This window comes from Callorhinus ursinus, unplaced genomic scaffold (genome assembly GCF_003265705.2).
Source record: "Callorhinus ursinus isolate GAN/ISIS: 27379988/994484 unplaced genomic scaffold, GSC_fseal_2.0 scaffold4, whole genome shotgun sequence".
NCBI classification, from domain to species: Eukaryota; Metazoa; Chordata; class Mammalia; order Carnivora; family Otariidae; genus Callorhinus; species Callorhinus ursinus.
The window spans coordinates 106,186,032-106,208,718 of NW_027397066.1; the positions used below are offsets into that span (position 1 = coordinate 106,186,032).

At 34.8% G+C, this 22,687-nt stretch overlaps 1 protein-coding gene across 2 annotated transcripts in view; it reads left to right on the forward strand.

Annotated features, from left to right (window-relative positions):
- The window catches only part of HSPA4L (heat shock protein family A (Hsp70) member 4 like), a 47,872-nt gene that overhangs the window by 16,034 nt on the left and 9,151 nt on the right, over positions 1–22,687 (forward strand). For both annotated transcript variants that reach the window (XM_025874152.2, XM_025874154.2), the window contains exons 5-15: positions 2,148–2,270; positions 5,378–5,477; positions 5,851–5,984; positions 7,762–8,006; positions 8,144–8,220; positions 8,865–9,016; positions 9,458–9,564; positions 12,061–12,194; positions 13,953–14,152; positions 18,692–18,790; positions 20,195–20,332. In XM_025874152.2, coding sequence (XP_025729937.2) covers positions 2,148–2,270; positions 5,378–5,477; positions 5,851–5,984; positions 7,762–8,006; positions 8,144–8,220; positions 8,865–9,016; positions 9,458–9,564; positions 12,061–12,194; positions 13,953–14,152; positions 18,692–18,790; positions 20,195–20,332 — 1,509 coding nt within the window. The remainder of the gene's footprint in view (positions 1–2,147; positions 2,271–5,377; positions 5,478–5,850; positions 5,985–7,761; positions 8,007–8,143; positions 8,221–8,864; positions 9,017–9,457; positions 9,565–12,060; positions 12,195–13,952; positions 14,153–18,691; positions 18,791–20,194; positions 20,333–22,687) is intronic.

Below are 22,687 nucleotides of genomic sequence, written 5' to 3' on the forward strand. Positions count from 1 at the left end.
GAGAGAATGAGAGATAGAGAGCACGAGAGGGAAGAGGGTCAGAGGGAGAAGCAGACTCCCTGCTGAGCAGGGAGACTGATGTGGGACTTGATCCCGGGACTCCAGGATCATGACCTGAGCCAAAGGCAGTCGCTTAACCAACTGAGCCACCCAGGCACCCAAAGAAAAATTATTTGAAGACCTTTTAGAGGTGAACAGTTTTCAAGCAATAAAGGCAGAAGACCCCATAAGTATTTTAATTGCTATATTAAAGCAAACTCTACTTCCAAGTAAGAGATGAACTCTACTTCCAAGTAAGAGATGGATTCTTGATTTTTAATTCTACATCCTAAGACAGTAAGTTGTAGATTATTTAACAAAAACATGTTTGTTGATTTTTCAGAAACTAACAGAATACCTGAAAACATTGTTACCTTTTGACCCAGCAGATTCACTCTTATTTATATACACCAGAGAATTGAATGATCTGTGTACACAAAAACTTGTACATGATTGTTCATAGTAACATTGTTCATAATAGCCAAAAAAGTAGGAACAGTCCAAGTGTTCATTAGCTGATGAGTGTATAAATGCAATGTGGTACCTATACAATGGAATACTATTTAGCCATAAACTGGAATGAAGTACTGATATGTACTTCATCCAGATGAACATGGCCACATAAATATACATATATACACTTACATGCACGTATGTTGTGCTACTTGAGAGAAGCTCTTCCAAGGTTTAGTGTTAGAGAATAAAATTATGTTCACTGAGGACACAGAAGTAAGACAGAATTTTTTCTTCAGTAAATTAAATGTAGTTACTATATGGGTTCCAAGGTAACTTTGTATTGCTCGTAAATTTATTGGTTATTATAAAAGGGTTTGATTACTTAAAGCACACATCTTCCAGTATTCCTTTGTCAAGAAGTATTGTAAAGTTTCCTTTTGTGTGCTTAAATGCAACCTACTCTTTTTTTTTTTTTTTTTAAAGATTTTATTTATTTATTTGACAGAGAGAGACAGCGAGAGAGGGAACACAAGCGGGTGGAGTGGGAAAGGGAGAGGCAGGCTTCCCGCTGAGCAGGGAGCCCGATGCGGGGCTCGATCCCAGGAGTCTGGGATCATGACCTGAGCCGAAGGCAGATGCTTAACAACTGAGCCACCCAGGCACCCCTAAATGCAACCTACTCTTAAACCTGTGTGTAAGATGAGGTGGTTATTTGGTCTAAAAAACATTTTGAAATTTCATATATACATCTCTAATATTTAATTTATGATTATTCCCAGAAACCTTGGAATAATACATACTATACCTCTTTTTTTTTTAATAAGAAATTTTCTTTCCTGATGTTCTCATTTCCTTTTACTAAAACTGTTTGACTAAAGCTTTCATTTTAAACCCAGAAGAGTTCTAACTTTCAAAAGAAAGATTATTTGATCTTTTTCTCCTTCATTATGTGCCTGGAAACTGAATGATAAAAATTGCTTTTGTGAGAGGCACCTGGGTGGCTCAGTCAGTTAAGCATCTGCCTTCAATTCAGGTCATGATCTCAGGGTCCTGGGTTTGAGCCCCCATCAGCCTTCCTGTTCAGTGGGGAGCCTGCTTCTGCCCCTCTCCACCCCCCTGCCCCCCACTCATGTGCACGGGTGCACTCTCTCTCTCTCTCTCTCTCTCTCTCTCTCAAATAAAAATCTTTTTAAAAAATTATTGTGGGGGTGCCTGGGTGGCTCAGTCATTAAGCATCTGCCTTCGGCTCAGGTCATGATCCCAGGGTCCTGGGATCGAGCCCCGCATCAGGCTCCTTGCTCCGCTGGAGGCCTGCTTCTCCGTCTCCCACTTCCCCTGCTTGTGTTCCCTCTCTTGCTGTCTCTCTCTCTGTCAAATAAATAAAATCTTTAAAAAACATTACTATTGTGAAAGGCAGAGAGCTAATGCAGGAAGACATTTTTGAGAACTATTTGGATATATTACTATGTGTAAGGCACTTGAACTTTAGAGATGAGAGGTTGTAATACTAGAATAATCTTTTCAGAATATAACTTGAGCAAAAACTTGTCTTTTTCACTGTTGTCTATCTATCATGTATAGAGTAGATCCTCACAAAATACATATTGGATGAATAAATGACTCTTAATAAATATCTCAACTTTTGGTTTTAGGTGCGGTACCTAGAAGAAGAGAGACCTTTTGCAATTGAGCAAGTAACTGGAATGCTGTTGGCTAAACTTAAAGAGACTTCAGAAAATGCTTTGAAGAAACCAGTGGCCGACTGTGTGATTTCAGTAAGTTTTACTTCAGTACTTTTAAATCACACCTTCCAGTATATTAATATTCTATTGAAATATTTTTCTTCCCTTTATTCTTTCCGATCTAAATTAGTAAATCTAAATCCACTTTTATTTTTTTGTTTTAAAAAAAAAAAAACCTTATTTGGTAGTTTAGGATTAAGTTAGTTTCCCATAAAGTCAGTTGTGATAATCCGTGAATCTTAAAAAACCAGTGTATAGGATTAGTGACTGCTATACCTGCCAGTTATCCCTAAGAATCTTTCCTGGTCGCCCTTAACTTCGCACTTATAGGGACCTTAACATTTTATGGCAAAGTTGAAAATTCCCATTTGGGAATTTGAGATTATGTATATTCATATATTCTGTATCAGAAAGAAAAAAAATCTATTTTAAAATGAAAAATTGGATATATTTAACATGTTATACTTTCAGAAATTTTGACATGCTTACACACAACCATCAATCATTATCAATATTATAAACATATTTATCACCCTTTCAGAATCCCATTGTGCCTATTTTTTTTTTTTTAAGATTTTATTTATTTGAGAGAGAGAGTAAGAAACAGCATGAGAGGGGAGAGGGTCAGAGGGAGAAGCAGGCTCCCCGCTGAGCCGGGAGCCCGATGTGGGACTCAGTCCCAGGACTCCAGGATCATGACCTGAGCCGAAGGCAGTCACTTAACCAACTGAGCCACCCAGGCACTGCTCCCCCATTGTGCCTCCTTTAAAGTAAAAATTATTTACATATAAGGTGTGCATCATGACACTTTGATATACATATACATAGTGAAATGATAATGATTACTGCAGTTGAGCTAATTAATATGTGCATCTCCTCGTGTACCTTTTTTTTTTTTTTTGGTGGCAAGAACACCTGAGATCTACTTTCTTAGCAAATTTCCAGTATCGAATACAGTATTACTAACTTTAGATACCATATGCTATAATTAGATTTCTAGAATTTATTCATCTTACATAACTGAAACTTTGTAATCTTTGGCCCGTATCTCCCCATTTCCCCCACCTCCTTGCCCCTGTAACCACTACTCTACTCTCTGCTTCTATGAATTCAACTTTTGTAGATTCCACATATAAGTGAGATCGTGCAGTATTTTTCAGAAAGAAAAAGTCTTTCTTTAAGGATTCTTAGAACATTCCATCATTTCCTCTATCTCTTGAGATCCCATTATATACTGATAACTTTTTGAAATTACCTGTTGTCCACTTGAATGTGAGTATATTTCTAATACTATTAAACTTCCCTACCTAAGTTCGAGAGTCTCATGTCCTCAGAAAAATAGAATCATATTATGAACTCCAGTGGAATTTAGTAATTAGATTTTTATAGGTATTTAGAATTTTTTAAATGAGAGAAGTAATAGAGCTTTAATATTTTGTATTCTGACCATTTAATAATAGCAAATAATAGGGGCGCCTGGGTGGCTCAGTTGTTAAGCGTCTGCCTTCGGCTCAGGTCATGATCCCGGGGTCCTGGGATCAAGCCCCGCATCGGGCTCCCTGCTCTGCGGGGAGACTGCTTCTCCCTCTCCTACTCCCACCATTGGTGTTCCCTCCCTCGCTGTGTCTCTCTCTGTCAAATGGATAAAATCTTAAAAAAAAAAAAAAAAAAAGTTAAATGAAATTTCTAGCTTCAGGGCGCCTGCGTGGCTCAGTTGGTTGAGCAACTGCCTTCGGCTCAGGTCATGATCTTGGAGTCCTGGGATCGAGTCCCACATCAGGCTCCCTGCTGAGCAGGGAGTCTGCTTCTCCCTCTGACCCTCCCCCCTCTCATGCTCTCTCTCTCTCTCTCTCTATCTATCTCATTCTCTCTCTCAAATAAAATCTTTAAAAAAAAAAATTCTAGCTTCGAAAAGCAATAAAATTGGAGATAACTTAAATTGGAAGAGCCCCAAGTCATTTTGTACATGAATATACTTAATTAGCTTTTTTTTATTTGAGAGAACACACACGTATGCAGCACACAAGGCACACATGCAGGGGGAGGGGCATGAGTAGGGTGAGAGGGGAAGGAGCTGACTCCCTGCTGAGCAGAGAACCCTCAGCAGGGCTGTATCCCAGGACCCCAAGATCCTGACCTGAGCCTAAGTCAGATGCTTAACCTACTGAGCCACCCAGGCGCTCCTACTTAATTAGCTTCTCAGAAATCTGTCTGTAGACACAAATCAAAGTGCTTCTTAGTTTGACAGAACTAAGTGTATGTAAATCTTAACTATAAGTTTAAGTCTCAGTTTATCTTTTGATAAAGGCTTTAATTAACATTAATTAAACATTTAATGTTTTTTTGGTGATTTTAAAAGAAGCACATGCTCCTCATAAGTCCCCTGCAATATAGTTCCTGCCTCGCTTTGAGATAATAGCCACTGTAAACCTTTGGGTATTATATTCTCCTGGGTAACATATACCTGCACAAAATCATGCTACACATGTCCTTTTTTCTAATGCAATATAGGTACTGTTCCATGACCATTCAGATCTGCCTGATTCTAACAGCTACATAGGATTCCATTATACAGATACACCAAGATGTATTTAATCTCATTTTAACAGTCTTGGGCTTTCAATTTTTCATTATTAAAGGGCGTTTGGGTGGCTCAGTTGGTTAAGTGACTGCCTTCGGCTCAGGTCATCATCCTGGAGTCCCGGGATCGAGCTCCACATCGGGCTCCCTGCTCAACAGGGAGTCTGCTTCTCTCTCTGACCCTCTTCCCTCTCGTGCTCTCTCTCTCTCATTCTCTCTCTCTCAATTTTTCATTATTAAAGATGAAGAAAAATTTTTTCCATAGAGCAGACCCAACAGAAGAAGGATTTAGATGAACATATTTTGGAAATCCTGAAGTATTATTCCATCTTAGTAATTGCTTTAAATTTGTGTTCATACTTAGGTCAACACTTTATGGTATAGAAGTTGCCAAAAAATAAAATACTAGTATTTTTTTCTTGTTTATTTTATTAGAACACAATTCTTTGCCTTAAGCCCTACATAAGTTTTAGAGCAGTTATTTTACATTTTTAATTGATGAAATGTTTAAAATCTAGTACATCAAACCAATATATTTAATTACTGTTTTAAAATACCAGATTCCTAGCTTTTTCACTGATGCTGAGAGAAGATCTGTGATGGCTGCAGCCCAGGTTGCAGGTTTAAATTGTTTGAGGTTGATGAATGAAACTACTGCAGGTAAGCACTTTGCAGCTTGAAAATCACTGTCAGAAAAATACTGTTCTAGTTTTTGTTTTTTTTCCCAATTAATGTAAAGCATTTATCTTTTTTTAAACTCATTATGTATTAGCTCTTGTAACCTTTGGTTTTTGTAGTACAGTATTTTGCTAGAAGTTAAACATGTCTTACATTTGCTGTAAGAATCATTTATGTTATAGATGGGTAGAGAAAAAATAAAATTAAAAACAACCAAATTATAAAAAGTTAATTTACTTTGAAACTAACAATTTATATTACTCTCTATTAAAAGTGCAGTATCAAAATGACTTATCTTTTGTTTTCCAAGTGATTGCTATCTTGATAGTAACATAATTTCTTTGTTCTTACACAGTTGCACTAGCATATGGAATTTATAAACAGGATCTTCCCCCATTAGATGAGAAACCAAGAAATGTAATATTTATTGATATGGGACATTCTGCTTACCAGGTCTCAGTTTGTGCTTTTAACAAAGGAAAACTTAAAGTAAGTAAATAAATCATTTGCTATATGTAAGTTTAATGGTTAAGAGCATGTAAGACGATATAGAGAACCTAAGTGCTCTGCCACTTAAAAACTGTGACCTTGAGCAAGTTACATAACCTTCTTAAATCTCAGGCTCCCCACTTGAAGATAATATCAGTAATTACCTCAGCATTTTTGAGGACAAATGAGTTAATGTATATAAAATGTTTGGAATGCCTTATACTGTAATATGTATTAGCTATTTTTATTATTGTCAAGATGTTAAGTCACCTATCAGGGAACAGTAAGTACATTACTATCCATAAATATACTTAGGAAACATTTTCTAAAATGATTCCCTTTGTTTTATAAACTTTCCTTATCCAGGAGTTCTAATCAGAATTTTCTATAATGTGGCATCATTTAGTTCTTGTGCTCATCTTATAGTTTGTATTGGATTTTATATTCATTTTTATATTGATCGTCTTATCCATACTTATGTGTTCTCTCTTTCTCTCTCTCCATTAGTCACATGTGTAGAAGTTACTTAGAAGATGAAATACTTTCGGTTATCCAGTGGACCTTTTAGAGCCTTTTGTCTCACAGTTTATAGTAACATCCTTGTAATCAGAAAACTCAAAGGAAATGACTCATAGTGAATATAGGGTAGTTTTTTGTAAATTGTTTTAATCTTTGCTATTTAGTCTTGAATTTTAACTTAACATTTTCCTTCCTTCCTTTTTAGTAGATACTTTAGAGTAACCATATCTGTGGCCCTTCTGTCCAGAAGGATGCACATTTGCACTAGTCACATACCAACACAATTTTGCATTTAATTTTGGGTAGTACTGGTCCTAGCAAGAAGTCGATCCATGAATTCTCCATGCTAGTCTTGGGATGACATCCCATCACATTACGTTTACAACTTTCTATAGGGCTTGCTCTATTGTTCCATCACATATCCTTGTGAAAAAAACCTGATGAGCCACACCAGCGGTGGGGTTCTATTTTTTAAGTGACCAGTGTCAGTAGTCATTTGTGCCCTCCTTGGAGAGAGACTAGATATCTTGTTCCTGCATTTTTCAAGAGGTTTAGTGTTGAAGTTCTATGACTTGTCTACTCCTCTTCCATCCATCCACTGGCTGGGGTTCATTGCTCAACAAGTTTATTATATTCTTGTCTCTCCTCTTCACTTCCTACTGTTTTTTTTGTTTGTTTGTTTTTGGTTTTTCCTGTATTCTTTTGTTCTGTATTTTTATAAAAATAGCCTGCTTTTTTTTTTTAATAGTAGAAGGCCTAATTTCTGATCTGTAAATTGACCAATTGCAGTATTTTAAATTTAATCTTTGATTTGGCTTTTCTTGGTTGTTTTTTTTGGTTACATACTTAGGACTTACTCTCTCGAACTTGGTTTTTGGCCTACCTGTTCAGTGCTGTTGTAGAACTAATGGATATGAGATAGTCAAGTTTTAATTGTTGTAACTCAGTTATTTCAGAAATAGAATTAATTTTAATTATATATGGATCTGCAACCCAAAACAGATAATTCAGAATGGGTAAGTATGTTGGCTAAATATAAGTGATAATTAATATCAGTGATAGCAAGTTTTGACACCCCTGTGATTTTTGATAAGTTCTTTGACTTTGACTTTAAATTTAAAAGGTTTTATATATATATATATATATATATATATATATATGTTTATATATATATATATATAGGTTTTTTTTTTGGTTTATGTCTTTTTGAAAGCATTTATATTTCTGAAAATTCAGTTCTGATTTTTTGGTTAAACAGGTCTTGGCTACCACCTTTGATCCATATTTGGGTGGCAGGAACTTTGATGAGGCTTTAGTAGACTACTTCTGTGAGGAGTTCAAGACCAAATACAAGATAAATGTGAAAGAAAATTCTCGGGCCTTGTTGCGTTTATATCAGGAATGTGAAAAACTGAAGAAGCTAATGAGTGCAAATGCATCAGATCTTCCACTGAACATTGAGTGTTTCATGAATGACCTTGATGTTTCTAGTAAAATGAACAGGTATGGTGTACGTTTTCAGGTTAAGTAGTGTTGGCTTATTTGATGTTTAGATCGTATCTGATTTTTTTCATTCTGTTTAGAAGATATACTTGAGTTTTATATCCCAAAATGATGAATTTTATTTCATTTTCCCACAGGGCCCAATTTGAACAATTATGTGCTTCCCTCTTCACCAGGGTTGAGCCACCATTAAAAGCAGTAATGGAACAAGCTAGTAAGTGTAAATTACGAGACTAACCATCAGAATTGTATCATGGCGTTAACTCACTTGAATGGGGTAGGAAATGGTAAAAGCAATAAAAACTTCCATTTGTTTTTTGAAGATTTGTATTTCTCATTTTAGAGAGGGAGATTATAATTTCATTCATAAGAGTAAGGGCAGTATTAATCTGGGTTTATGAGAACAACTCCTGGCTCATGTTATTGTTTACATCATAAAACTAACACTAGTTATATTTGGAGGTGTTTATATGTAAGTATACCATAAAGTCTAAGATGAAAATAAAGTAGAAATGGGACATGATTGCTTTTTGTTAAGGTTTTTGGTAATCAGTACTTTCTATGGGTATTTGTGAGGTGAAAGTTAGAAAATTGAAGGACTCTGAAGAGCCCATGAGGTACTTGTCTGTTCTTATTGTCACTCTATCATCTGAACCAAGTGCGGTGCCTGACACATAGTTAATATTTATTAAGTTTTGCCTTTCTCCAAAATTTGTTTTTATCTTCTTTCTATTTAGTCTTGTTTTGAGCAAAAACAAAATCCATTTTTTTTTTTAAAAAGTACTTTCCAGGGTCTTTTGTTCACATTTTTATAAAGACTATCTTATTTTTCTCAATTAAAAATATTTTGTTTTACAGACTTGCAACGTGAAGACATAAGTAGTATAGAAATTGTAGGGGGAGCAACTCGAATTCCTGCAGTGAAAGAACAAATCACTAAATTTTTTCTTAAAGACATAAGTACCACATTAAATGCTGATGAAGCTGTTGCAAGAGGATGTGCATTACAGGTATGATTATTAATCCTTTTTTTTTTTACATTGTATATTTTGCCAGAAATATGGTGATAGGCCTAAAAGGGACCTTTTAATATTATCTGTTCCCACTTGTCAGTAGGCTAAAATAAATTAAAATTATTCCTGAAAGATAAGTCTTGTGTTTTTCCAATTTGTTTTTAAACTGTCATGGGACAGTATGTCTGTACTGTAGTGAAAGAACATTTACTTTATGAATTCTTGTAATTATTCCCATTTAAAATTCTTTTTTCAGATTTAAAAATATATTTTTGTAAGGTCATAAAAATACTCTTGACACTTTAGCTGTTACCAAAAACAGCAATTTTTAGGATGTAACAATTTTATTGCAAGGACTTTATTAAGCAGTTCAGTCAGGGTAACCTACAGTATGTTTTGTGTTTGTTGATTTAAATATGGTATACATCTTATTTTCAGTGTGCGATTCTCTCACCAGCATTTAAAGTGCGTGAATTTTCTATAACAGACCTTGTTCCCTATTCAATCACATTAAGATGGAAGACCTCTTTTGAAGATGGAACTGGGTAAGTTACTTTTAAAGCCTTGGTTAGAGCTTGTTGTAAATAACCAATTGAACCTACTTTCCAAACTAGAGGAATTTACACTTCTAAAACTCTCAAATACTTTTAAATAAGATGTTAGAGAAAAGGAACTATATTATATAATCTGTAAACCATGATGGCATATTTTTAATTAGTATTTATAAAATCATATTTTCAAATAAAATCGCAATATGGCAATATAAAAACTTAAAAAACCTGCATCTGCCATACCCCAACTCCTACTTAGCCCATTTTACAAAGTTCACCATTGTTAACAGCTATGCTTATATCTATCCATTTTTTTGAATATCCAGAAATAAAAGCTGCACTTTTTAAATTACCTGAATGTCTCTCAGTGCAACTTGCTTTTTAAAATGTTATATATTACCTTTCCATGTCAACAGACAGTGACTATTTTCTCAGCAATTGTGTGTGCCATAATTAATTTAACCAGTACACCCTAAAATCCTATTTTTTCTCATTCAAGCAGTGCTATTAGGAACATCCTTGTACACATCTTGTTTAGTTGTGTTTACTATATCTGTAAGATAACTATATAGGACTGATTCAGACCCAAAGGATATGAGCATTATTATAATCAGTATTGCCACATTATTCACCAAAAGGATTATACTAATTTATATTCCTTTTAACATTGCTGAATTATCTGTTGTAGCTCATTTTCTTCTATGCTTTTAAAGATAACATTCTGAAAGTGAAAATAAGTACTTTGTTATTAGATTTGCATTTCTATTATGAGCCACAATCTTTTCATGCTTTTATTGACATTTACATTTCCTTTTCCATGAGCTACTTAAGATTTAAATAGCTTCGCTTCCCTACAAAATAAAAACGTGTTTCAAATAATATATTTGACTACTTTTCAGAGGTTATAATTTGTACAGTAAGGTAAACCTGTATTGAGGTTTTGACGTTGCTTTTGAAATTTTGTTCTGTGCTCTATACATCAACACCCTAAAGAAACTAAAATTTTTGCACGAATTCTGAAAATATGGATTATCAGTCTGATCTGAATGTTTTGCAGAGCATTTAAATGGCTTGTCCTAATGTCAATTTTGAGGCAAGAAATGGTGTTCTTTAAAGTTAACTTCAGGGGTTAACTGGCTGGCTCAGTTGGAAGAGCATGCAACTCTTGATCTTGGGGTTGTGAGTTTGAGTGCCATGTTGGGCATAAGAAATTAATTTAAACTTTATTTTTTTTTAAAGATTTTATTTATTTGAGAGAGAAAGAGAGAGAGAGTGAGCATGAGCAGGGTGAGGGGCAGAGGGAGAAGCAGACTCCCCACTGAGCAAGGAGTCCAACACAGGACTTGATCCCAGGACTCTGGGATCATGACCTGAGCCGAAGGCAGATGCTTAACTGACTGAGCCACCCAGGTGCCCCTAAATAAATTTAAAAAGATAACTAAAGTTAATTTCAGTTAAAGATACAGTGATCCAGAAAAAAATTATAAGAAACATGGGGAGTTACATTGAAAAGTAAACCTATCCTAGTGATTACAGTAAGAAAGTAAAAGATAATGTAGGTTCTTGAAAACTAGGATAGAGGGAAAGATCCATGGATATGAGATTTGCAAACCTTGCATAATGAATAGGGTGATGGTATAGTATTATAGAGTGAGTTTCTGGGCCACTATAAACAATAGTTATAAGCTATTTCTGTTAAACTGTTTAAGAGTGGGAATTGTTACGTAGGTTTTAAAACTTCCTGTACTGGAGAGGAGGAAATACTAGGACATTATTACATCAGATGAAAAAATTGGAATATGGATTATATGTTAAAGTATCAGTGTAAATTTATAGTTGACAGCTGTACTGTGGTTATAGTAGAGAATATCACTGTTAGGAAGTACACATTGAAGTACTTAGGCGGAAAGAGCTATAATGTATGTATCAACCTCCACTGGTTTGGAAAAAAATACACATGTACACAGAGTGTGCCCTTAAGTGATGAAACAAATAGAATAAAATGCTGATAGTAGTAAATCTAGGTAAAAGATACACAGGTGTTCCTTGTTCCGTTTTTATTTTTGCTCCTTTCTGTAAGTTTGAAATTAGTTTCAAATAAAAGTTTTTTTTAAGGGAACTAGAATTAAAAGGGTTACATATGACAAGTATTTATTTTGGAAACTAATGGGTAGGATTTGGTCCACATATGTGAGCAAAAAACTGATTCCTGTATATTGGCCTCAAAATATACCTAATCGCAGTTAATTTTTCTTTTTTTTTTTTTAGTAGGATAGAATTGTCTGTTACTATGAGAGACATTTTAAAACCTTTGAGCCATAAACCTATCAAATTGCATGTTCATAGCAAAACCAGTAATTCTTTTTCTTTACATTTGTGGATAGAGGTCTTTACAGTTGCCGCTTTTGAATTAGGAATGACATGGATTCTGTAATTAGATTCATAGAAAACTTTCTATTTGTTTTGAACTGTTTTCCCACTCCATTTTAGGGAATGTGAAGTATTCTGTAAGAACCATCCTGCCCCATTTTCAAAAGTCATTACTTTCCACAAGAAGGAACCATTTGAACTAGAAGCATTTTATACTAATTTACATGAAGTGCCTTATCCTGATCCAAGAATTGGTAAGAGAACTCAGGAAAAAAATTTCACAAACTTTTGCCTTTTGTAAATATATTAATATTTGAATCAAGGAAATAAATAAATTGATATTCGAGCTAAGCTAGCACTGAAAGATACTCATATATTTTTCTAAACATGCACTTTTAGTGCTCACAGTTTATCCTGGGTAACAGGTTTGATTATTTTTAATTCATTTTGACTTCTCTATTTAAAATGCTCTGTAATTTGCCTGAAAGGTTTGGGTGAGGGTCATTTTTTATGGAAAAACTCCTTAATCAGTAAGTTGAAATTGTGCTGCCAGACTGACCGTATATCCTGACTTGAAACTTAGGTTCCCTGGCAACAACTAGAATGCATATCATTGTATTAATACAAAAGTGAGAATTGGGGACTGTAATAACTGTTTTAGCTGAGTAATCTATTTTAGAGATATAAAACAAAGTACGATTTTTGTAACACTTAAGAGAAAGAATATAATTCTTTAAATTTCTATTTGTATTGCTTTTATTGATAGACTAAAAAGGGGAAATATTAATATCTCAAATATGTTATTCAAAGCAGTAAAAATAAGTAATGGAAGGTGGAATTAGTTTGCCAGGGCTTCTGTAACAAAGTACCACCAACTGAGTGGCTTAAACAGAATTTGTTGTCTCCAGTTCTAGAAGCTAGAAGTACGAATCACAGTGTTGACAGGATTCCTTCTGAGGGCTTTGAGGAAAGGATCTCTTCCAGGCTTCTGTCCTTGGTTGGTAGATGGCCATCTTCATGTTCACATGACATTCTCCCTGTATGTGTATCTGTCTCCAAATAAGGACACCAGTCATTGGATTAGAGCGCACCCTGATAACCTCATCTTAACCTGATTACCTCTGCTAAGACCCTGTCTTCAAAAAAGGTCACCTTCTGAGGTACTTGAGAGTAGGACTTCATATTAATTTGAGGGTGAGGTCTCAATTCAACCTATAACAAAGGTCAACCAAATTTTTTACTTACCGGTTTTTCTGCCTAGTATCCTCCCTCTACTATGGATATCATTATGTATTATGGGTTTTTAAAAATAAAACAGCAGAGGGGCACCTGGCTGGCTCAGTCGGAAGAGTGTGTGAATCTTAATCTTGGGGTTGAGTTCAAACCCCACGTTAGGTGTAGAGATTACCTAAAAATACTTTTCTTTAAAAAAATATATCTTTATCTAAAGATATCTTTATTTAGATCTAAAGATCTAAAATAGATCTTTAAAAAAAATAATTAAAATAGTTTCTTAAAGTGAGAAGTTAATATCTCTGTAGGTACTAGTAACTGAATAACTTAGCAATTTTGCTATAGGGTGAAATTTTTTAAAATTGCTTTATTCGTGAATTACCAAGATGGTTATGGTTTGCAAAACTTACAGCAAAAGGATAATGTCCATTTTGTTTCCAAACTCAGAAATTGAATTTTGTTATTTTGGTTTTAGAATAGCAGTATTATAAAATACTTAAAAGCTATATTGCCTTGGGTCAGATTGTCCTTTGTTGAAATTCCAGTTTACCTTTGTCCTAGCATTGATTTTGGGCAGGCTGCTTAACCCTTCTAAATCTTAATATTAGGTTTATTAAAATATAAAAAAAGATGATCTAGGGTTAGTGCATTTTCCACAGTAATTATTCTGGATATAATTTATGATTATTTACCATCATCTGAAAGATAACAGTCAAAATTATTGAATGAATAGGTTAATTGGAGGCCCATATACTGATGGAAGCTCTTTTTTCCTTAAGGGAGCTTCACTATTCAGAATGTTTTTCCTCAGTCTGATGGTGATAGTTCCAAAGTGAAGGTTAAAGTTCGTGTTAACATCCATGGAATCTTCAGTGTGGCCAGTGCATCGGTAATTGAGAAGCAAAATGTGGAAGGGGATCACAGTGATGCTCCTATGGAGACAGAAACTTCACTTAAGAATGAAAGCAAAGATGATGTGGTATGTAGAAAACCTATTGCAAGGTTCCTTTAATAAATGTTTAATTTCTTAATCATAACTGATACCTTAATAGTTGAAAATATTAATCTGAGATTTTATTGTAGGAATCAATATAAACTTTTTTATGAAAGCAAAGAATGATTTTTTTTTAAGTATAATTTTAAATGCTGTACATCTTTCACATTTTAAACTCTTCAGAGGTTTTGCATCTTTAATAGCCTTATATGAAACGTGTGTGTTTGGAGTCATCTTTCCTAAATTCTTCTTTATTTCCATTAAAAACATGTATTATGGCTAACTTTTTAGCTTACAGATAAAACCATTCAGACTGATACATTTTGAACTATACATGTACCCTTTTTTAGATAAAGTACATGCTTAATAAAGAATTTTTCTGGGCTTAGGGGATATCTGTGGCATTTGAACATAAGAGTGTGCTGTACATTCAGTAACGTTAATACAGATTCTAGACAGTTTATTTCCTTAGGAAAGAGTTACATGACTCTAACACTATATTTACCCTTGGTATACTATAGATGCAGGAATTGTAGGAGAACATGATATATTCCATTCCACAAAGGTTTCATCTTTTTATATGTATACCTTTTATAAGTTATTTTTAATGGCATATTAGATTTTTTTTGTTCCAATCATAATTGGAGATCTGGCCTAGATTTTTTTGTGTATTTGTGTATATTAAGAATGGATTTTGGGGGTGCCTGGGTGACACGGTTTGTCGGGCATCCAACTCTTTTTTTTTTTTTTAAAGATTTTATTTATTTATTCATGAGAGACAGAGAGAGAGAGAGGCAGAGGGAGAAGCAGGCTCCCAAGGAGCGGAGAGCCCGATGCGGGACTCGATCCCAGGATCCTGGGATCATGACCTGAGCCGAAGGCAGACGCTTAACCATCTGAGCCTCCCAGGCGCCTCTGGGCATCCAACTCTTGATTTCAGCTCAGGTTGTGATATCAGGGTTGTGAGATCAAGCCCTGTGTTGGGGAGTCTGCTTGAGATTCTCTCTCTCTCTGCCCCTCCTGCTCATGTGCTCTCTCTCTCTCTCTCTCTCTCAAATAGAAGACTAAAGCTTTAAAAGCAAAATGGATTTTGTTCTGTTAAATTTCAGGACTGTTTCTCCCTTTTGTGAAGTTTATCTTTTTGTCTTTTTATTAATAATTACTCTAAAATGTTCCACATTGATCAGAATTCTACTACTCTACCAATTTAATGATCATGGCATTTTCTTTCATTCTTCTTCCCGTGTATTATTTTGCTATCTCCTCAATTCTCCTTGAATTGAGGAGAAAAGAAATGTCCTAATCTGTTAGTAAAGAGTAAGAATAGGGGCGCCTGGGTGGCTCAGTTGGTTAAGCGACTGCCTTCAGCTCAGGTCATGATCCTGGAGTCCCGGGATCGAGTCCCACATCGGGCTCCCTCCTCGGCAGGGAGTCTTGTTTCTCCCTTTGACCCTCTTCCCTCTCGTGCTCTCATTCTCTCTCTCTCAAATAAATAAATAAAATCTTAAAAAAAAAAAAAAAAAGAGTAAGAATAATGGGTGAAAAGTTTTCCTTTTTTTTTTTTTTTTTGAAAAGTTAGTTTTCTTAGTTGGAGTTCACAATAATTTAAGTCAGACATGTAAATTTAATCCATTAAGATTTATTTTTACTAAAATTGAGAGCACTCTGTATGCCTTTAGGATGAATTTTTCATAACCATTTCAGTTTTCTTCACCTCTTTTTCTTAAAAGTCTCTGCTGAGACCTTTAGTTTTCTCTGTATAGTGAATCCTAGGATATGGCACCCATTTTTCTCCCACCTCTAGCATTTCTTATTTGCTGCTTTTATTTTGTCTGTGGGCTTGAAAGAATGATCTGGATGTGGACTTAAAGGATTCACCTGTGAATAAAGGGTATGACATAAATAAAAGTTGTGACATCTGCTTTGGCCATTCAAGAGACTTACTTGCCTACTGTAAGAGTGTTTTGGCAAGTAGTTGATGTTCCCATATAAGGGATTTCTTTTAGATAAGTAAGATGTTCCTAAATATTCTTTCTACAACATATATAATCAAGAGAAAAAGAAAGGTTAACATTATGGATCATATCCTTGGCATTTTTGGCAAGCACATTCCACATATATTATCTCCTTTTAAATCCCTACCATAGCTGGATATAATAGGTGTTGAATAAATTGTAGTTTATTTCCAAATCATTGCTAACAAAGGATGATGGTTGAGTATACTGTGTAGAAAACATCCTGTATGCTGTATTTCTTAATGGTTTTCTCTAAGATTTTTTTCTTTAATTCTGTATCCAGAAGTTTAAAAGCTAGGGCTTACATACCATTATAAAGTCGTTTCTTCCTTCCTCCCAAAAAATGTGAACCAAATCAGAGTAGACTTTGGAATAATTGTTTCAATTTTAGAGGAGAAAATAAGATAGTGATAAATTCATGTGTGTTTGGATATAGCAGGGAACAGAAAAATGATCTCAACCCTCATGCAATTTAAAATCTATTAGAGGGCGCCTGGGTGGCTCAGTCGTTAAAGTGTCTGCCTTCGGCTCAGGTCATGATCCCAGGGTCTTGGGATTGAGTCCCACATCGGGCTCCCTGCTCAGCGGGAAGCCTGCTTCTCCCTCTCCCTCTCCCACTCCCCCGGCTTGTGTTCCCTCTCTCGCTGTGTCTCTGTCAAATAAAATCTTATAAAAAAATAAAATCTGTTAGAGAAGCCAGAGTCTAGAAGCACTTCTTTTAATTTCCCCACTATGGATGATATTTGTATGAACTTTCTCAAATCATTTCAAAAGGTTAACATATTACCCTCAAATCAATTGTAATCTATACAGTTTTCCACTTTTTTAATATATCTGAAATTAGGGTAGGTCTTGCAAATGATCATACTTATTTTTGCCAATGGCAATAATCCTGTTACAGTTCTCATCACCTGTACGTGTGTGAATTTGGTTGCTATTCCCAGTGGCATGACTAGGCAATTGCATCCTCTAGACATTTCCATCAACAAATTGTTTTAAAGACTATTCATAGAAGGAATTCGAGTCCTGGTTGTTGTCTGAAAACAATCTACTGACTCCTTTTGGTATGATAAAGAAAACACCATCATAACTTTATCAGTGGCTTATAAGAAAATATTGAGACCTATATACTGGAACAGTTTTTAAACAAATGCTGGGTTACTGATGCTTTTGATGGCACAGAGGACAATATTGTGTAGAAAACTACTTAGCTGAATTAACTGATTCAGAAGAGTTGGATTCTGAATGTAAAGTTTTAGAACTACCTTAACCACTTTACATGATTTATCTTTTAGAGAGATAAATATATACATGTTAGAAGAGCTCTTTCAGTAAGTATCAAGTAAAAATGCTAACTAATCAAGCATTTTGGCCACTTAATTGGCAACATTCTGTTCTTAGTTTTATATGAAATAGAGTTAAGTGTATTTGTGTCTTCCTCCATTACACCAACTCACCACTATATCACTTTTTTCACCTTTTTTCAATCGGTGGGGGAAATTGTACAGTTTGAAGTTGGCTAGGGGGGTGCGGGGTGGAAATACCAGAAATAATTGGCTTTTTAAAAATTTTTTTTAAAGATTTATTTATTTATTAGAGTGCAGTGGGAGGGGCAGAGGGAGAGATAGAGCCAGAATCCACAAGCAGACTTCCCAAACGGGGCTTGATCACCAGGACCCTGAGCCAAAACCAAGAATCAGCCTCTGACTCCACGGAACCACCCAGGCGCCCCAGAGATACCTGACCTTTTAACTCCAAAGACACCGGTGTAAAGGATCTTCTTCTCTTTCTCTTTGGCACAAATAAGCATTTATTCATGATAGCCTTCTGGGTATTTTACATTTGCTTAACTCCAGGTGTATAAGAAGACTTAAATTATACTGATTCCTGAATTCCAAGCTTTCTTCTTTTTAGGAGGATGGTCATAAATAAGGTTAAGACCACGAAAATCTATTACTTGTGATTATTTACCAAGTAGAGTCTATTTTTACAGTCTTCTTGGTTAAAAGTTTGTCCTTTAGACATTAAAAAATCTTTGAAGTTTACATTGTAATAATTTGGAGACATCTACTTTGACAGTTTTGATGTATTGAGTATTTTACTACATTTAAAAAATATAAGGAACTTATGTAATACATGTATTTTTTTATCTTTCTCATTTTCCCACATTAAGTTCTTTATAAACATTTTTCAAGTCAAGTTTAATGTTCTCTTTTTTGTAAGCTTATGTTTGTGAATTTTGATTTGTGAATTTAACTTGAGAACAGTTTTCTATTTCTTTTGCAGTTATTTGACCACAGCGGAATGAAACCGTTATTCACTTAGCATCAAATAGAGCCTTTTCTTTTACGTGTTAATCTATTTATTTGTAGTTACTCTCATTTGAAAAACAACCTCCTGCTTTACAATGTTCACATATTACAAAGCAGTTTGAACACTAAGATGCTGTTTATTAAAAAAATAGAATAAGGAAGACACTCATGTTGCCAATTATATATTTTCTATCCAGGATAAAATGCAAGTTGACCAAGAAGAAGGAGGACATCAAAAATGTCATGCTGAACACACCCCAGAAGAGGAAATCGATCATACAGGAACCAAAACAAAGGTGTGTTTTACTATTTTTGTAGTTGTGTCTCTTTAAGATCGATATTTTGAGTAATGTATTTACTTTTTATTGCATGCTTTTAATACACTTGATATTTTAAATCTTAGTAGTCTGGGAAAGTATGGAAGCATATAACCAGAATAAAATACAGTTAGATTAGTTACAATAGAGGATTTTTAAAAGAATGAACCCCTAATAATATAAGTAAAATTACTTCTTTGGTAGGAAAAAGAAGATGCATTTTTCAGTAATCTTTTGTCTCATTAAAAACCATAAAATCCCAGAAAAATAGGAAATGCAATAAGCTAAATGTAGAAAACTTAAATTGGCAGTAACGTCACATCTCTGCGTATCATAAAATATTTTCCTTTGTGCAAAAGTAAATATTTTTGTGGGTAAAACTTTAAAGGATAACTCTTTTATTGAAAGTCATTTTACTGAGACAGTCATTGCCAATAAAAGGGAGAGACCCCAACCCAGTCACCCAGATGAATGTGGCTGAGTTTTAAATACCATCTTCAACAGGTTTTTCTAACCTGAACAGAATTTAATCTACATTGGTTAGTTGTATAGGTTTTTTTTCAGAGGTTATAAAGATTCTGTTTGAAATCCTAGGCTCTCCAGTAGTTTAAAAACTGAAACCTTTTGGGGCGCCTGGATGGCTCATTCGTTAAGCGTCTGCCTTCAGTTCAGGTCATGATCCCAGGGTCCTGGGATCGAGCCCCGCGTCAGGCTCCCTGCTCTGCAGGAGGCCTGCTTCTCCCTCTCCCACTCCCCCTGCTTGTGTTCCCTCTCTTGCTGTGTCTCTCTCTGTCAAATAAATAAATTTAAAAAAAAACCTGAAACCTATTTTTCTAGATTTTTTAATTTTACTTGATATTTTTTGCTTTAATTGTTCAAAGTTTGAGATTACATACCGTATAGTTTACATACCGTATAGTCCACCCATTTAACTGTACAATTCAGTTGTTTTTAATACACTCACAGAGTTTTGCAACTATTACTACAATCATTTTTACAGCGTTTTCATCACCCAGGAACTGCCCAACTGTTTTTCCAGAATGGTTTCAATATTTTATAATCTTGTTAGCAAAGTATGAGGGTTCCAATTTCTCCACATCCTTACCAATTCTGGTTATTTTCCTTTTTTTCATTATAGATGTCCCTAGTGGGTGTGAAGTGGCATCTCATTGTGGCTTTAATTTGCATTTCCATCCTGGTATTTTTTATGTAGAAAGATTTAATGTATACAGAGTATAAAATATTTTCCATACTAAAGTAGTATTAAGTATAGTAGATGGTAAAAGTTTTTATATAACTTTTTTGTTTCATCTGAAATCACTTTTAAATCTATTTTTAAGCTGGTTTAAGAAATTTATACTTCTCTTGCATTTCTCTTTGCAGTCAGCTCCCTCAGACAAACAAGATCGATTAAACCAGACTATTAAAAAAGGAAAAGTCAAGAGTATTGATCTGCCTATTCAGAGTAGCCTGTGTAGACAATTGGGCCAAGATCTTCTCAACAGCTACATTGAAAATGAGGTATATAAATCTGAGTTGGTGTTGAAATAAGTGGTAGTATATTCTGAAATTTTTGTAGAAGTCAGTGATTATTACCTCCCCCCCGATTTGGGGACCTAGTCCATAACTCCTAAGTTTGGACTTAGTTTTATATGAAATAGAGTTAATTGTACAGTTCAAAGTTGGCTAGGGGGGTGCAGGATGGAAATATCAGAAATAATTGGGTTTTTAAAAAATTAGTAAATCTTAGGAATTAGTAAATTATTGAACTACTTTTAGACAAAATACTGAGCTATATTAATGTCGTGTACAGTGTAGCTTTCATCAGAGTTATGTAAAAAACATGCATTGTCTCTACTATAAAGAAAGACCACTCTAATACTAAGGATTCTTATTCCACTACTCTGTCTTTAACATTAACACACAGCAGACATCATATGGGGAAGTATTAGCAGCTCCGCTTTTCTAATGTGTTGTTCTTAAAGATAAGGCTCTTTTCAAAATGTTTTCTGACTTCCCTTTACTACTTCTTAAGATCTGTTGTCATTTATGAAATTTTCTTTACATGTCTATGTGTCTAATTTTACAGTCTCTTGAGGAAAAGAGTTTTGTTTCTTGACTAGCAGTTGTGTAAGAAGTAATTTTATTTGTAAAACTTTTATTTAGTGGTAATTTCTACAGACTTGGCTAGTGTTAGAGGTCAGTTTTCTTTGAAGCGCCCCATACTGCCATGGGTGCACATTATTTTTGGAATAATTTTGACTTTATAATGCTTGCTCTTTTTAGTTCCTACCTATATTGTCTATTCACTAACTATTAAAGGCTGCATTTTAGGTGAAGCAAGCATTCCTGGAGACCATGAGTAATTCAGAATTTGTTTTGAGACAGATTAATTTTGCAAAGGAATAAATTGTAGGCAAGTGCTGCTGTGGCAAATTTTGTGTATACAATTTTTCTTAAAGTTTTAAATTTCTCACTATTTTAAATTCCACATGTCAGTGCACTGTAGTCTTCTGTTTAAAATACTATATTTCTGGGGCGCCTGGGTGGCTCATATGGTTAAGCGTCTGCCTTAGGCTCAGGTCATCATCCCGGAGTCCTGGGATCGAGTGCCGCATTGGGCTCCCTGCTCCTTGGGAGCCTGCTTCTCTCTCTGCCTCTCTCTCTCTCGTGAATAAATAAATAAAATCTTTAAAAAATAAATAAAATAAAATACTATATTTCTATTAAAGTGAAAATTTGGTTCAGGTATTACAATCCTCAGATTCTTTCTTTGCTTTAATTATAACAATAATCATATTTGCTAACCTCTTAAAACACATTGATATCTTATTTAATCCTCAAAACAAACCTGTGAAGTATAAGTACTGTTAGAGATTTACGTTTTACAGATGAAGAAACAGGAACAGGTAGACTAAATCATACAAGGCCAGAGAGTTACCTTTGAATTGGATCTGGGTAATCGGTCTCCAAAGCTCAAGATCACAACCACTATACTATATCCCTTCCAGAGCTAACATTTGAGTTATGTGCTAGGCACTATACTAAAATTTTGTGTGAATCATGTCAGTCTTACTAACAGCCCTAACAGATAGATAGTTGTAGTCTCTCTGTTTTAGGATAAGAAAACTGAGGCTTAGAGAGGTTCAGTGACCTTCCTGTGATCTCAAAGCTAGTAAATGGGGAGCCAAGGAATTGAACCCGAGTATGTACAATGACATAGTCTTTGTGGGGTTTTCTAAATAGCTGTATTGAGATATAATTCACATACCATACAGTTCTTGTTATGAACTGTATACACCCATTTAAAGTGTACAATTTGGTAGCTTTTGGAATATTATACATTACTAATCTTTTAAACTATCGTAAAATGTATATAACATAAAATTTGTCATTTTGACTAAATTACAACTATTCAATGGCATTGTTACATTCACAATTTTGTGAATTGTCACCACTGCCTATTTCCAAAACTTTTTCATAACCCCAGAAAGTCTGTAATCATTATTAACTCACTGTTCCTTTCTTCCCCTAACCCCCAATAAACTCTAGCCACTTTCTGTCTCTGGATTTGTCTATTCTAGATAAATCATCTGAATATAGAGACACCTGGGTGGCTCAGTCGGTTAAGCATCAGCCTTTGGCTCAGGTCATGATCCCAGTGTCCTGGGATTGAGTCCCGCATCGGGCTCCCTGCTCAGTGGGGAGCCTGCTTCTCCTTCTGCCTCCTGTGCCAGCTCTGCCTGCCACTACCCCTGCTTATGCTCTCTCTCTCTGACATAAATAAATAAAATATTTTTTTAAAAAAATCATATGAATATAATGATACAATATTTGTCCTTTTGTGTCTGGTTTAATACACTTAGCATGTTTTCA